This window comes from Paramisgurnus dabryanus, chromosome 20 (genome assembly GCF_030506205.2).
Source record: "Paramisgurnus dabryanus chromosome 20, PD_genome_1.1, whole genome shotgun sequence".
In the NCBI taxonomy this organism is placed as follows: domain Eukaryota; kingdom Metazoa; phylum Chordata; class Actinopteri; order Cypriniformes; family Cobitidae; genus Paramisgurnus; species Paramisgurnus dabryanus.
Window position 1 is genome coordinate 26,451,294 of NC_133356.1, and position 15,740 is coordinate 26,467,033.

Here is a 15,740-nt window from a genome sequence, read left to right on the forward strand (position 1 = left end):
ATTCGAATCAGAATTGTCGAATCTTTCTATAGTCGACCGATAGCCGAATCGTCTATGTGTATGTGCATGGGTTGGGAGAGGGCCAGACCAGGTACAAATGAGTAACTTTTATTTTCTTTCACAAGCAGCACACATAAACAACTTTCTGATAAATTGACCAAAACTGTCTTTCAAGTTATGAACGAAGACAAAACGGACAATGCATTTTTTTTAGGTAAAATGTAAGGCAACATAAACATTTGTTTAATCATTCCTTATAACATTTTAAAGCCACAATCTACAGAACATTACACAAAGATATAACAAAAAAACATTTTGATAACTAAACCTAAAAAAACAAAAAACAAATGTGATCCTGCTTTTGAAACCCAGCTACAATTCAGCGATTTAATTAATTTGGAGATTTAGCGTGTCAAAGCAGTCGTGACCAAAAAAAAACGACAAATTACATAATTTGTATTGTTACTGTAAATGATAAAAACTAAGCTTTCTAAACAATTCATTAAATGTTAATTTATAACGAGAAAAACACTGAAATTAATGATTTTATGGACACTAGGCATTATTACATATACAGAAATACCTGCTTGCTTACTTTGACTTTGATCATCTCTATTCACTTTAGGTACAGAAAGACCTGATGATTCTTATATTATTTATTTCAGGAATCTCTTTTCAATCATTTGAAAGTGAACACCGACCATAATATTAAATCACAAGAAAGACAGTCGTGTCAGGCATAAATATAGGTTCGGTGCAGATATTTTCCGTGTCATCCCCGAAATGTAAAGAAACAGCTTACCTGTTTTACTTTTGACAAGATAACCACCCTGTTTTAAATACATTTTATAACTTATACCCGTCGAAAAACATTCTTTTTTTTTATGTTTAGTTTGATGAACTCCTAAATATGAGACGCAGAGCACCTAGCGCGTTCGGCTAAATTGCATGTGCCAGCATCATGGCCAGAACGCAAACAGCGCAAAATCGATACAACGAAAAGCAATCCAAAATTCACAGACTTAAATTAGATCAGAATTTATGTTTATAATAAATACATTTAAAAAAAAAAATAAATAAGGTCAGAAGTAACAAGGTGCAGAACAAATATGCAAAATGTCTGAAGTGCACGGAAACAAAACACAAGCCAAATAGATAAATCAGATAACCCAGAGTGATTTATAAATAAAATAAAATAAAGAAAATATTAAAGAACAAAAGTATAGCCAGAATTGCCAGCTTTGTGTTTTAAATGTAGAAACAAAGAGGCAATGGTTTATAAACATAGAAACCTCTTATGGACGTGTAGACCGGTCACAGGGGTTGTTGGATTTATTAACGCATTTTAAAAATATTTATTGAAAGCTGCTACTTCACATATTATTTGCAGCATTATCATAATATGCAGTATATTAATATATTGGGAGAAAGCTGTAATATGTGAAATCAGATAATGTGTGCACCCATATACAGCCAAAATTGAATGATCCTCATTTCATAACACATCTACGACGATTCGACTGTGAGATTGGTAGTCGAATCAGGCTTCTCTTTTTGATGCATCGAATCTTCGACTGTTCGGGGTCACCCCTACCAGATACTCACATAATCTCATGCGTAATCAGAGTTTACTGTTAAGGGAGTGTGTTTTTGCTTGTATTTTGTGAACCTGAGCATCTCTTTTATCATAAACGGTTTTGACACGTGTGCAGCAGACACTTATTTTGACAAAACACGTGATGCACATGGTTCACATGACGCAACAAACACATATTTTAAAAACACATTACACTCTGAACACATCCTCTCGGAAGAGCAGTCACGAGCCGCCACTGTTAATCCCATCTTCTGTTCCTGTGCAAAATGCAAATAACCTATTATATTAATATATTTACATGAAGATTTAAAAGCTTTTTTGAACTTTTTGTACTTTTACAGTATGTTTTTGATGTACTTCACTGTAGCGTGCGCTGAAGACACGAGTGACGTTACAGTGAAGTACCTCCAAAACGTGAGTATGTACACAAATATGTAACGGTCCGAAATTTCCCCCAGCGGGAATTAATTTATCAGTTTTCAAAACTAACATCTGCGAGTCAGTAATTGATTCAGTGCAGTTTTATGACGCTCCTCCCCAGTGAGAGATCAGAATATCTCAATACTGAAGTCAGGGAAAATGGGCTTTCAGATCTGGATTGTGACACATGGAGAGGGATTAAGAAGAGCGTAAGACATGCACAGGATAGATAAACTCAACACCTGGCATGAGTTTACATTCCTGCGGCATGTTCCGGAAAAGGTGAGCCTACGCGGCGGGTTCACACCCGTGGCTCTGGAGCGCTGGGAATAAAAAGAGAAACGATTGTGTTACATGCTGTCGATATTCCACTATGTCATGCTAACATTCACCGTCTCGTGACTAAAGGAGGATTTTGAGTGTAATAATGACTCTGTCCAAAACATCAGTAACACATTTTTTAATGGATGCATATCAAACAGACGCTTTCATAAGCTGTCGAGAGTTGGCACAACATCCAAAGTGTCTTATATCACAATGCACCGTGTCTCCAACTCTGGATAGTTGATATTTCTGCTTTTCATCTATGCAAAACACTTTTGTATTGTAATCGCAACCTAATCTTGTGTTAAGGCCCTGCTGTCCTCTGAGCCGAAATCTTCAAGCTGTAGTCTTTTGAAGTTGACCATGAGATCTCTCACAGCACTGGCCATGCCCTCATGTGATGGATCCACAGAAAGCAGCACTGTGCCGCAGGTAAAAACGCACACGCACGCATGGAGGAAATTAGATGATGTAATTCTACTATTAGACCTAATGTGTTTGTTCACTGCGTTTGTGCAATGACAGGTCCACGCTCTGAACATCCTGAGGTCTCTGTTTCGAGATACACGACTTGGAGAAAACGTTGTGCCGTTCGTGGCTGAGGGCATGCAGGCTGCTATTCTGGGCTTTACTTCTCCTGTGTGGACAGTGAGTTTCTTATTGTTCACATAACGGGTGTCAACTATTACACAGAGCTTACGTTACTGTGTAAAATTAATGTATACAATGTTAGCTCATTGAATTCGTGCCTGGTTGCCAAACCTCTCCGCACAGTTGTGATCCAATGAAACTGAGGCATGGGGTTGATCCACATCGATTTTTGGGGAGGTGCGCGTCAGGGTACGGCATAGGCCACAGCGTAGGCTGTGTGACTATGCATAGGCTACGTCGTACACTTTAACCCCATTATGTATTATAAATATACAGCCTCCTTAAAAGTTAATGATATTTTTGTTTTTACATTTACCTTCATGCATTTGGCAGATGCTTTTATTCAAACCAATTTAAAGTGCAACTAAAAAGTATACTAGTAAGTGAAGCTAGTTCTGGGAACAGGTTTGGCTTCAGTTGTTTGCAGACTACATTTAGTGTGGTCATTTATTATTGAATACAAATATGAAGTGACATAAGTGTTTAAACACATTTGGGGGTCCCTGTATGTACGCACGTATTGCACGTTACATTAAGTAACATTAGTGCTTTTACAGATCTTTATAGAGGCCTAATAAACACAACTCTCACGTCACTCGTCTCTCCTCTCGTTCTCACACTCATTTGTTCACTGTTTGGCACGTAACTGCTGCCGTGGCCCTGACAGGTTAATAATTAAAGTGAGCACAGCGCTTCAGGAGCCGTACGTGCGGGGACACACACATGCACACAGCTGTACGGTGGTCCTGGCCCGTTGCCCTGGATCTCCCGCTTTGATCACGTTCTCATGGGTGACAAACGGTGCCCGCAGGTCACCACAGCGACATGTCCAGGTCACATTCCTGCGCGCTCCTCCCTCGTACCTGTCCATCTTTCCTTATTTATCTCTCCTCACCTCATTTTCTTATCAGTTCATTCCATTCCTTTCATTTTCCTCTAGACTTTGCTACTGTTTCCAGCGGGATCTTTACTCTCGTAGTTTATTACAGAGCTCAGGCCAGACAATAGTAAGACTAGTTTTTCCCAGGATGCAACAGTCAGTCATAAAGAATCGACTGTTCAACGGTATAAAATGGTTATAAAGTTTTATTTGTCCAGCATCAGACGTAAGACGAGGCCTTCTGAAGGTCTTTTACTGTTGTTGGAAATCTGAATGTCGTCAGATCAATGAGTCTGGCTTCTTGTGTTAAGTTGCTCTCATGACCGCATGATGTTGGATTTGTGACTAAGCCTTTGTAAACCGTTGAGCTGTAAGACCGGTTTTTGCTTTGTAATATGTCTCAAGCTCTATCCTCATGTGTTCTGACTCACTGCTGTCAGAATATACCAGGCTGTATAGCATGACCCTCTCAGTATAAATGGTCCAAAATGTGTCTCTGGGATGATACCCTTTAAAAAAGTCTTATTGGGTACCATTTAGATACAGATTTGTATTCATTTGATTTTGCGTTTTTGGGTGTGTCCCTTAAAATGCAAATGGGCTGATGAAATGCAAACACTGATCACCATAATGGTGGTTTGTTCAAATTGAAACTCAGTTGTGCTGTCAATTATTCTCTCTCTCGCTCTCTCTTATCTCTGTACTAAATGACAGTGCCGTTGTTGTAAATTGCAGATCAAGAGGCGGTATTATTATCCATATAACATCCATTTTTGACATCACAAGGGGAGACACATTTCAATGACCTATTTTATTAGATTCTTGCAGAGAATGGTTTACCAAAACTAAGTTACTGGGTTGATCTTTTTAACATTTTCTAGGTTTATAGAAGCACTAAGGAGCTTAAGGAAATTATAGCACTTAAACATGGAAAAAGTCAGATTTTAATGGAGTCAAGACATCTGGGGCCTCATTTATAAAACTTTGCGTAGGATTTGCGTCAGAAGTGGCGTACGGATGAAACATAGGACGGGCGTACGCACAGAAATATTCGGATTTATAAAACCGTGCGCACGCACATCCTACGCATTTTTCCCTTAATAAATCACAATCAATTCTAAATGTAGCGCAGCTTTTGCGGCTTCATGACACGCCCATAGTTGCCCATAAATAGTCCGTGAAACGCCCACAAGTTAATATGCATTGATTGCGAAATCATGGCAAACACATAGAGGACATTAAAAAAAACGTAACTTCACTCAATGTGAAGTAGAAGTTATCGTTGGCGAGGTGGAAAAGAGGAGAAAAATGTTGTTTGGAGGGCACAGTGTGGGCATTACTAATGCCAAAAAGGCACTTGAGTGGCAAACGGTGGTAGACGCTGTAAATGCTGTAGCCTCACAACCTCGGACCGTGGCCGAAATAAAGAAATGGTCGGACATCAAAGTCGAGGCACAAAAACGTCTAGCACTCCATCGCCAGAGTGTGTCTGCCACGGGTTGGGGAAAGGGGACATTGTTTAGCGCAAATGTAATTTCGTGTTGCTTTCTGAATGGTTTAGACATACGCCATGCATTGTTTTATCAAAAATAAAACACAGTAAAGGCATATGCATGAATACCATAATTCCATAGATTATGAAGATATGGTTTACTATGAAAACAACTTTCCCCAGTGGACAATTAATACATCTATCTATTTATTTATTTATCTATCTATCTATATATCTCCTTAATTATCTATCTATCTGTCTATGTAATTGCATCTATATCTGCTCCGCCAGAATATCAGTTTTGTACATTATTTCGTTCTGTGAACTATATTCTTTATGAGGATGAATTGCGCAACATGCCAATATTATTGCAGAACATATTTCACTTTTCTTTTAGCAAATATGTGTTCATTTGAATTTCTGTTGTAATTTTCGATAGATTTTTTTTGTTTTTGTTTCACTGCTGATCGATCAAAAGGGTGTTCGTGTAGGCTGTTAATTGTAAGACTTGCTTTGTGAAGTCTTCATGTTATTTATGAGAGGTAGTGTTGTCATTTTTACTTTCACTTTCACGTGTTTCTTCCATCTCCCAACGGTGTCGCCATTTCTCATTTCACCCGTTTTTGTGCGTACGCCTGGGTCCGAGCTTGCGTGACGGACCGCACATTTTCCCGTCAAGTTTGCTTTTTATAAATAACAACTATTGCGTAGAGAGTGGCGTACGCCTTCTTTTGTGCGTACGCAACGTTTATAAATGAGGCCCCTGACCTCTAAGGTAAATGGTCGGGGTGGATGTGGAAAGTTGAAATACTGAATTAGCTTAATTCCATGAAGTCGACGACCTTGCAGGCTTCTTTCATAACGTGCACTTGACCGCAAGATGCGCTAACCTTACTTCTGATTTGTAAATGAGAGCTTTTGAAAAGTAACCATGATTTTACCATGTACCATAGGTGCAGATTCTGCTGGTGGATTCTCACACTCAATAACGTGTACTCGTATCTGCAAGAGATCATTCGGTTTTGGTAAAAAAAAACGGAAAGTTCACTCTCAGTAAAGGAAATCCGCCTGACATCCAAGCGGAGCAGATTGAATGTGCTGTTCTGCAATAATGAGCTCTTAAAGGAATATTCAATTTTCTTAAAAGAAAAATCCAGATAATTTACTCACCACCATGTCATCCAAAATGTTGATGTCTTTCTTTGTTCAGTCGAGAAGAAATTATGTTTTTTGAGGAAAACATTGCAGGATTTTTTTCATTTTAATTGACTTTAATAGAGCCCAACATTTAATACTTAACTCAACACTTAACAGTTTTTTTCATGGAGTTTCAAAGGACTATAAACGATCCCAAACGAGGCATAAGGGTCTTATCTAGCGAAACAATTAAGTGTTGAGTTAAGTATTAAATGTTGGGCTCTATTAAAGTCAATTAAAATGAAAAAAATCCTGCAATGTTTTCCTCAAAAAACATAATTTCTTCTCGACTGAACAAAGAAAGACATCAACATTTTGGATGACATGGTGGTGAGTAAATTATCTGGATTTTTCTTTTAAGAAAATGGACTATTCCTTTAATAATTGGCAATAAAATAAAATATCATATCCAAAAACCACCTCAAATTACATTCTATCGACTTTATATTGGTTAAAATGAATGGAGAATATTTTGTGTCTCGAGCACCCACATGATCTGGGCCTATGCCATGTACAGTACTACTGCAGTGCACTGCAGTGTCTATGTTTGAAGAATGAAGAAATTAAAGACGGACTTTCAGTAATTAGCAGTTTTGTCATAGTTTTTATGATAGTTTTGGCAGTGTTAACTGTGAAATGCAACCTAATTTTGATTCAAACCTTTATGAGTTTCTTTATTGTGTGTGGCACAAAATAAGTTATTTTAAAAAGTGTTGGTAACCAAACAGTGTCTGGTCCCAGTGTCTGGAAACCATCAACTGTTTTTTTTCCAAAATAGCAAAAAAGTTAGGTAAAAGACTGAGAGCATGCCAAGACCCATGACAGATGTGATAAAATTGTAAAAAAAAAAACTTTTTGATGTTGAAAAATGAATATTAACTTGTTTTTTTTTGCAGTATTCTTTTTTTGTTAGTTTGTCCAGTTCAGTTTTATACAGTGTGCAGACATGTAGCAAATACGTGCTTTCGCCGTCCTGAAACCCAGCTCTTGCATCCAAAAAAAGTATCATATTTAATTAATTAATCTAATTAGTGCTTTAAAGGGGACATATCATGAAGTGCTATAATTGGGTCTCCAGTGCTATCAACCTAGAAAATGTGAATAAGATCAACCCAGTAACTTAGTTTTGGTAAACCATTTTCTGCAAGCATGTGTAAAAATAGGTCTTTGAAATATGGCTCCCCTTGTGATGTCAGAAGGGGATAATACTGCCCCTTAATCTGCCCTATCCAACCACAGCACTGCCATTTAGTGCAGAGATCAGCTCATTTACATTTAAAAGGCACATTTTTGCTCACAGTGTCAATTTTATCTTGCTATAATAAATTATCTATATGATATTTTTAGCTAAAACTTCACATAGGTACTCTGGGGACACCAAAGATTTATTTGACATCTTTAAAAAGTCTTGTGGAAATGTCCCCTTTAAATTAACAGACCTAATATTTATACGTATTTTTTGTAGAGAAATAAAAAATAATTATTGAAGGGGCATTTCACCCAAAAATGAAAATACCATCAGTATTTATTCACCCTGTCAGTATTGTTCAAAACCTGTAAAGGATTATTTTTGTGGAACACAAAAGAAGATGAAGAGTTTGGCTCCAAAACGCGATAAACGGCATTTAAAAAAAAAAAGAGTTACTGCCAAAATCAGTATTATATCAGGTCAGTATTTAAAAGTAAATTCTTAATTTTATGCAAAATACAATATCCGCCGTGTTATTCTGTCATCTTTTTTCTCGCTTTTTTCCCAAAACGCAATAAACTCCACTCCTCCTTTTCTGCAGAATGCAATAAATCCGCTCCACAAATTATAGTGCACCATTCCACGCATTGTAAACAAACAATGGCGGCGCATTGAGGACACAGAATCATAGTTTTCCTCATCTACTTTGTAGATTAAGTGCAGCGTTAAGCGCAAGTAATTTACATGATATTTGTGAAAGAACTGCAAACTATCAGTTTTTTTAGTTATATTACCTCTCTATCTTTCTCTAATAGCACATGATGTAATATTTACACTGACTTCAGTTGATCAGTCTTTGTTTATCTTCATCTTGTCCCGTCTCCAGGTGAGAAACTCATCGACTCTTCTCTTCAGCACTCTCATCACTCGGATATTCGGGGTGAAAAAAGGAAAGGATGAGCATTCCAAAAAGAACAGGTGTGGACTTTCATTATCTCATGACTCTCATACAGACACTCTTAATCAACATGAAACCCTGTTTGCAGTTTAGTTTACTTCTGTAATCTGGTGTGCATTTTTATAGTAAAACAAGATGTTCACATTCACAACATATGCGCAACAATGCCAGGATAATGCCTTTAAAAATTAAATGCGGTCAATTTAAGGTCATGTTGACACAATGGCTTGTTACCCAAGAGTTTCACAGAGAGTGCCTTATAGTCTTATTGGCAGCGAAAAACATAATAAGATTAGCCAGAAAATTATAATAAACAAGCATACTGTATAAGGATGCTGTATATTGAGTGTGAATCTGTGGAGATAGCAGCAGACTTGGGAACCTGTTGTCTAGCACATGACACAATGTATCTTGTATGTATCTCACCCAACTATTAATTCGTTTTAAAAGTTCATTCATTCTAAGCCTCACTTTCATGTTGGCCAGGCCATATGTAGTCCTGCTCTGTCAGGTGTTGTTCGCTAGGGGGCACTGTAGCTCTATTGATTTACTTCATCCCCATTCCAGTTATTAATCTCTGTCTCATGCTGGCCTACAGCGCATGGATGTCTTCCAGCCATTTAAATGTTTTAGCTGTTTCGTCCAACTGCCTGTTTGTCTGTGTTGTGCCTCTCTCCTCATCCCACAGTTATCCTCCCTAGCACAGTCTTAGTGATTTGAGCTCACGGACGAGGGTCAAATCGTTTATCTTCCATGCATACTTATCTTTTTCGTAACAGAGGGAATGCTAACATCTTCGCTAATGTTGACACACTCGTCCACACTCACTAGCTGTTGTCAAGCACTGTTCCACCGATTAGGCCGTGACCCCCGACCCCTCTGGCAACCCCGGGACGGTCGTGTGGGCCGCAACGAGACCTCCTGCTGCGGTGACCGCTCTCAGTCAGCTCCCTAATCTCATCCAAACCAATGGAGCGCAAGCTGTTGCAAGAATGTCCAGATGCATTGTGGGATTGAAAGGTTATGGATAAAGTGAGGAATGACTAAACAGGAGTGGCACTGACCTCGATGAGGACCAATAATGGCTCACTTATGAGATCATGGTGTGTGGTTTGATTAATCGCCGTACTGATTCAACTTAATTGCAAAGTCGAACTGGCCATAATGACACAATACCTCACACTTCAAAGAGCCCATGTGGTCCTGGGTCAGCTGACCGCGACATTTCACTTTAAGATCACCTTATACAGTTCAACAGGGCTTTGTCGTAGTCACGTTGAAGTAATCCTAACTCTCCTATTCGGCTCTGGTGCGCTGAATCCCGCCAGTCAGGATAGTTTACTTTCAGGGTAACTCAGCCATCAGCTTGTCCAACATTTCAATGTGTTTGTCTTTAGTTTTATGTGTTTGCGTGGCAGGCGACCGATCGTTTTTTCTTAATGTTTTGTTTAATTGCTGTTTGCGTACGCGAGTGTTCTTTTTAATGTTTGTGCTGTACGCTGATATGTACTTGCAACACATTTTGACAGGCTGCCTTTTATTTCTTCACGTTTTTTTTCCATTTTGTCATAGGCTGCGTTTCATATAGCACATTACCATATTACGATGCTATTTCTGCAGTGTTTAGTAGGGATGCTCCGATTAGGATTTTTGCAGCCGATATCGATTGCCGATTTGTTGGCTTCGTGGTCGGCCAATGCCTATATCGATTCTTCAAGCTGATATGCAAGCTCTTTGATGACTGTAACTGTTAACATTTTTTTCTAGATAAAGTAATATCACAGATGTTGCCTTTGATACATTACTTGCAACAATTAGGTATATTATTGTTTCAATAGAGAATCAAATAAATGAGAAAGAAAAATTTTATTTGGCTTTGAAAAGTTTTATGTCTCTAAAAAGTAATGAAAACAAAACACTTCACAGTCTTTACTGTATGAATGAAATATACACGCATTTGTATGAAGTACTTCAGTTCTTCATTGAAGAGCAGAGAGTGATTTTATTGAGAGATGAATTAGGATACTGCAGCTTTAAAGCAACACTAAAGACTTATTGCTCTTTGCTCCCCCTACAGGTTAGAAGCGTAATTGTTCATAACCACTGTCGTAAATACTGCAGCATAGCTGGCTCTGATTGGATTGTAGGTCTGCCGTAAAGCAAGTTTTTGTACTTTTCACTACCCGACGGTTGGACACTTCTTTAGTGCGGTTTTGGCCGATAGAGGGCTGCAAAGCGAATGTGAAAGTGCCATTCACCCTGTTTTGAGTGGATGAATCACTGAAACCTTTTTGGAAACGTTATTTTAAGGTAAAAAAACTCTTTGGTGTTGCTTTAAGACGTGAGAGAGATCGCTCTGTACACGTGCACTGATGTGTGCGCGCGTCGGGTGTAGGCATATAAGAGCAGCTGCGAATAAAACTAAAGTTTAAACAGTCAAAACTTCAAGATGCATGCAAATAATAAACTTTCGGAATGAGGATGCACTCTGCGTTAGATATGTGTTGTATACGCTGTTTGATGGGGATGTGAAGACACGTCACGTTGTTACTGTAGGTTCACACCAGACGCGAGTTCAACGATTTGCGCGAGTAGATTACATACAAAGTCAATGCAAAGCCGCGATCAGACGTGTCCTCGCACGGGCCGATGCCGCGAAAACGCGATATTCGCCTCAAACACGTCTTCGCCCAAGTTGAAAATATTCAACTCGAGTGAAAAATTTGCATAAGTCAAAGTAGGGATGGGACAATTACCGGTTTCACGGTTAATCACGATAAAATGTCCTGACGGTTAGTATTATAGCTTAAAATGTAATTATCATTAAAACCAGTGCTTCTATCAACCTAGAAAATGTGAATAAGATCAACCCAGTAACTTAGTTTTGGTAAACCATTCTCTGCAAGCATGTGTAAAAATAGGTCTTTGAAATATGGCTCCCCTTGTGATGTCAGAAGGGGATAATACTGCCCCTTAATCTGCATTATCCAACCACAGCACTGCCATTTAGTGCAGAGATCAGCTCATTTACATTTAAAAGGCACATTTTTGCTCACACCTACAAAGTGTCAATTCTATCTAGCTATAATAAATGATCTATATGATATTTTTAGCTGCAAAGCGAATGTGAAAGTGCTGTTCACCCTGTTTAGAGTGGATGAACCACTGAAACTGTTTTGGAAGCGTTATTTTAAGGTAAAAAAACAAAACTTTAACAAAACTATGATAATATTGATAACCGTGATAACTTTGGTCACTTTGGTCACTATAATCATTCATACCGTCCCATCCCTAACACAAAGTTAAATCCCCCGAGTAATCTAGAGCGTGTAATGCTACGTACATGCCAGATGCGGGGCATCGCGTTACTCGCTATAGATTACTTGCAGGATTTAAGTTTAATATTTTCAATTTGCGTGAAGACGTGTTTGAGGTGAATAGTATGTGTTTTCGTGGCAAAGGCACCGCCCATATTGCGTCATTCGTTGGCTCCACGCGAAGACGTGTCTTGATTGCGTCTTTGCATTGACTTTGTATGTAATCTACTCGTGCAAATCGTTGAACTCGCATCTGGTTTGTATTGCATTATGTTTGTTTTGTTCTCTCTGTACATAACTCTGGTCAACGAAAGTTGTGTTTATTGGTGCCTGATAAATAAATGAAATTAAAAATTAAATGAAATGGTGTGAACCCACAGTAACGTGATGCCCCTTGTTTGGTGTGTACCAGAGATGTTTACAAGTCTCTGAGCTCGAGTCCAAGTCTGAAGTCTTTAAGCTTGAGTCCAAGTCAAGTCTCAAGTCTCGTTGTAACAAATAAAACTCTAATAACAAATAAAGAAATTACAAACATTTATAAAAAAAGAACAAAGTTGCACATTAAGTGCAGTGCAGCGGCATGTTCGCGGCCAGTGCAGTCGACATGTTCGCGGCCGCGCGCGGAGCAGATACGTCACGTGTTACGTCGTGGGCAGGTTGAAGGTAACTGAGGGAGGGGAATAACAGCGAGCTCATCAGACGTTTCCTAAATATAAACATTATTCACAAGTCGCGCGGCTCGAGTCCGAGTCGAGTCTGAAGTCATAGTGTGTGCGACTTAAAGTCGCACTCGAGTCCGAGTCTCAAACTCGAGTCCCCATCTCTGGTGTGTACATAGCATTAGGACTGGAGTGTGTTCTCATAGAAAATACACATATCTCTGTAAAGGCAGAGAGAGAAATCCAAATCTGCACGTCGCACATGAGCAAGGGGTTGTAAAAATGGTCTCTAATTGTGGCTGCATTTAGGAGGCCTATGATGACAAAAGTAAACAGAAAGATTGGTTAAAATTAGATCTGCAAATTTAGCGAGTACCGGTCGAGTCATTTAATGCTGATACCAATCTGCGGCCGATCGATCTTAGCATCCCTAGTATTTAGTAAGTACAGTAGAGCTCATAAGTTCATAATGTCCTAAAAAAAGCTCATAAAAAATAATTTGGTTCAAAAGTTTACATACCCTTGATTCTTAATACTGTTTGATGTTTAACATCTGTGTAAGACGAGGTGGAATACGAGGTGGAAACAGCAATATATTAATCATTTATAAAAAGTCCATGTCTGGTTATCTCGGATTGTGTTATGGAGATAAAAATACGATCTGGTGTTTTTGGTAGTTTTTCCATTATGATACAAGTGTATATTTGCACAAATTTTTAGTTATTTCTCTATGGGGTTTGAGATCGGTTGGACCTGGAAGCGTTACATGACGTCAGACTTAACAAGCGGGTACTGTGCACAGTATGCAAATATTCTATGTGCATGGCATAGCAAGGAGGCAGATTACACTTTCTAAAATGTGCAGTATGTGGTCAAGTTCATTTTCTGTAGTACCCTATCTCACAATGTGATGCACTTTACATTGACATCATATTTTTAAGTAATGTCACTGGAAATAATATCAGCTGTGATTTTTAAAATCCCCTTCTTTACTCCATTTTGTTGTTTTTGCACAGAATGGTGTTAAAATGCAAAATGTCTGCTTTTATTTCAGAGATGATGCTGCTTTATGAATTAGACATGCATTTTTTTTTGTTGTTTTTTAATATGTTGGTGTTATCATACACATCATATTACTGTATGTTTTTGTAATTGTGCTTTGTGGAAACGAATGAGTGACGTCATTGCTTAAAACTTTGCGCACGAGTGCGCACCCGAGTACGAGCTGCTTTGACATTCATGCAAACCACACCACAGTTCCATTGCAAACGAGCTCAGACCAACTCTTCAGGTAGTCGCAGGTTCGGTACCCCTGTGCGCTCCCGGCTTCGCATGACATTACAAGTTTTTCACGCGAGCTCTGCCCGGTATCGCACTAAATTACCAGTGTGAAAACGGCCTTATGCAATAAACTAGGCAGTAAACTAGTATTTCAAAAACAGCCAGAGAGAAGTAAACAAGAGTATGTGTATGATTTAGGCCATTAAGACACACACATACATAGGCTACATGATAACATGGTCTCAGATAGCACAGGCACATAATAAAGCCCAATAGGTTTTATTGCATTGGTTTGTTAAATCTGATTTATTAAAGTTGTGCTCTGTTTGCGTAAATTTAAGTGGTTTGTTTGTGTGTTTGATGAGCATATTTTGCTGTTCGAACATGTGTTCATTATTAACTTTTATGTTTTCCATTACTATAAAACAGTCGATGGCAAACACAAATATCCATTGCAAAAAGTTTGCATCACATTATGACGATGACGGCAGTCAAAACAAAGTAATTTTCATCGCTCCTTGATAAACACGGTTTGAATAATACGAATAACATCTCAATTTAACATGTTTAGTCATTTAAAATAAAACAAACATGTAGTGAATAGTATAATGATTTCAGTAGCATGTTAATATTTAAATCGAATAACTAAATAAAATTAAAAGCACCTGAGTTGCTTATGTGAAAAGATGCACAATTGCTTGTCAATGACAATGGTGTGGTGTTTGCTCATCAGAAAACGTTTGGACCAAAAGTTAATTTGTTTACCAGCCCTTCATGTGCTGACCTAGATCAGCTAGCACACAATACAAGAAAAACAGTTTGTTTCCTTTTTTCTGATGTTCTGTGTGTACTTTACATTAGATTAACAAATTAGTTACAGAAATACTGTTGTCCAGTGGGTGGGTGGTTTTTGTGGTAAAGACCTAACGCAACTTTATCTTGTAAACAAACACACACACACATGTTTAAGTATAACACCTTAACTTATATTAGTTTATATACTGTACATTTGTTAATGTAATGACAAGCAAATGAATGAATGTTTAACAATAGTTAAACTCTTCAAGCTGTGCTTATGGACACATTGCACGTGTTGAGTCAGTCCAACACTAATCCATACTGAAATAAAGCCGGGTTTTGTCAAGCTTAACTGTAACCACATTTGCCCACGTCAGAGCTCATTTGTGTATGTGTGTGTTTTTTAGTATGCAGTATTCAGCACGGGTGACAGACGTCGATGACCTGCCTTGTTGCCATGACAGCGCCCTGGCCTAAGTTCAGACCAGACTGTGCCCATTAGTGGTTGAAACAGGATGTGGTGTATGTGTGTGTATTTTACATAGCAGAAGTTACAACGCGTGTGTTTGAAATATTGGCTTTTGAGCTAAAGTTAGCCGTGTATAGGCCGTTTCAGTCAGACATAAAGAAAAAAACTTGTATTGGAAGGTCTATCTTAAACACAGAGGCTGGGATAAATATAGCATGTTTATGCGCTTTTCACCGTCTGACTTTCCATCTCTTAACACACACACACACACACACGGTTGTCTTCGAGCAAGATTCCCATGGTTTATTTCAGCCACGGCGCTTTCTAAGGAATAAACAAACACGGACCCCGAGCCGCGTATACCAGCTGAGCCTCGGCTAATGAGAGCTTTATAGAGCTGTAAAGAGCTGAGGCTTTAGGAAGTGGTTTACAAACCAGACCTTTAAAGCTTGCAGTGTTTGTAACCCCTCCTTCGCTCTCTCTGTATCTGTGTCTGACAAGGTTTGTC

General features: G+C 38.6%; 1 protein-coding gene across 2 annotated transcripts in view; it reads left to right on the forward strand.

Annotated features, from left to right (window-relative positions):
• thada (THADA armadillo repeat containing) overlaps nt 1-15,740 on the forward strand; it is a 106,859-nt gene that overhangs the window by 32,126 nt on the left and 58,993 nt on the right. For both annotated transcript variants that reach the window (XM_065297337.2, XM_065297336.2), the window contains exons 24-26: nt 2,651-2,773; nt 2,867-2,989; nt 8,637-8,728. In XM_065297337.2, coding sequence (XP_065153409.1) covers nt 2,651-2,773; nt 2,867-2,989; nt 8,637-8,728 — 338 coding nt within the window. The remainder of the gene's footprint in view (nt 1-2,650; nt 2,774-2,866; nt 2,990-8,636; nt 8,729-15,740) is intronic.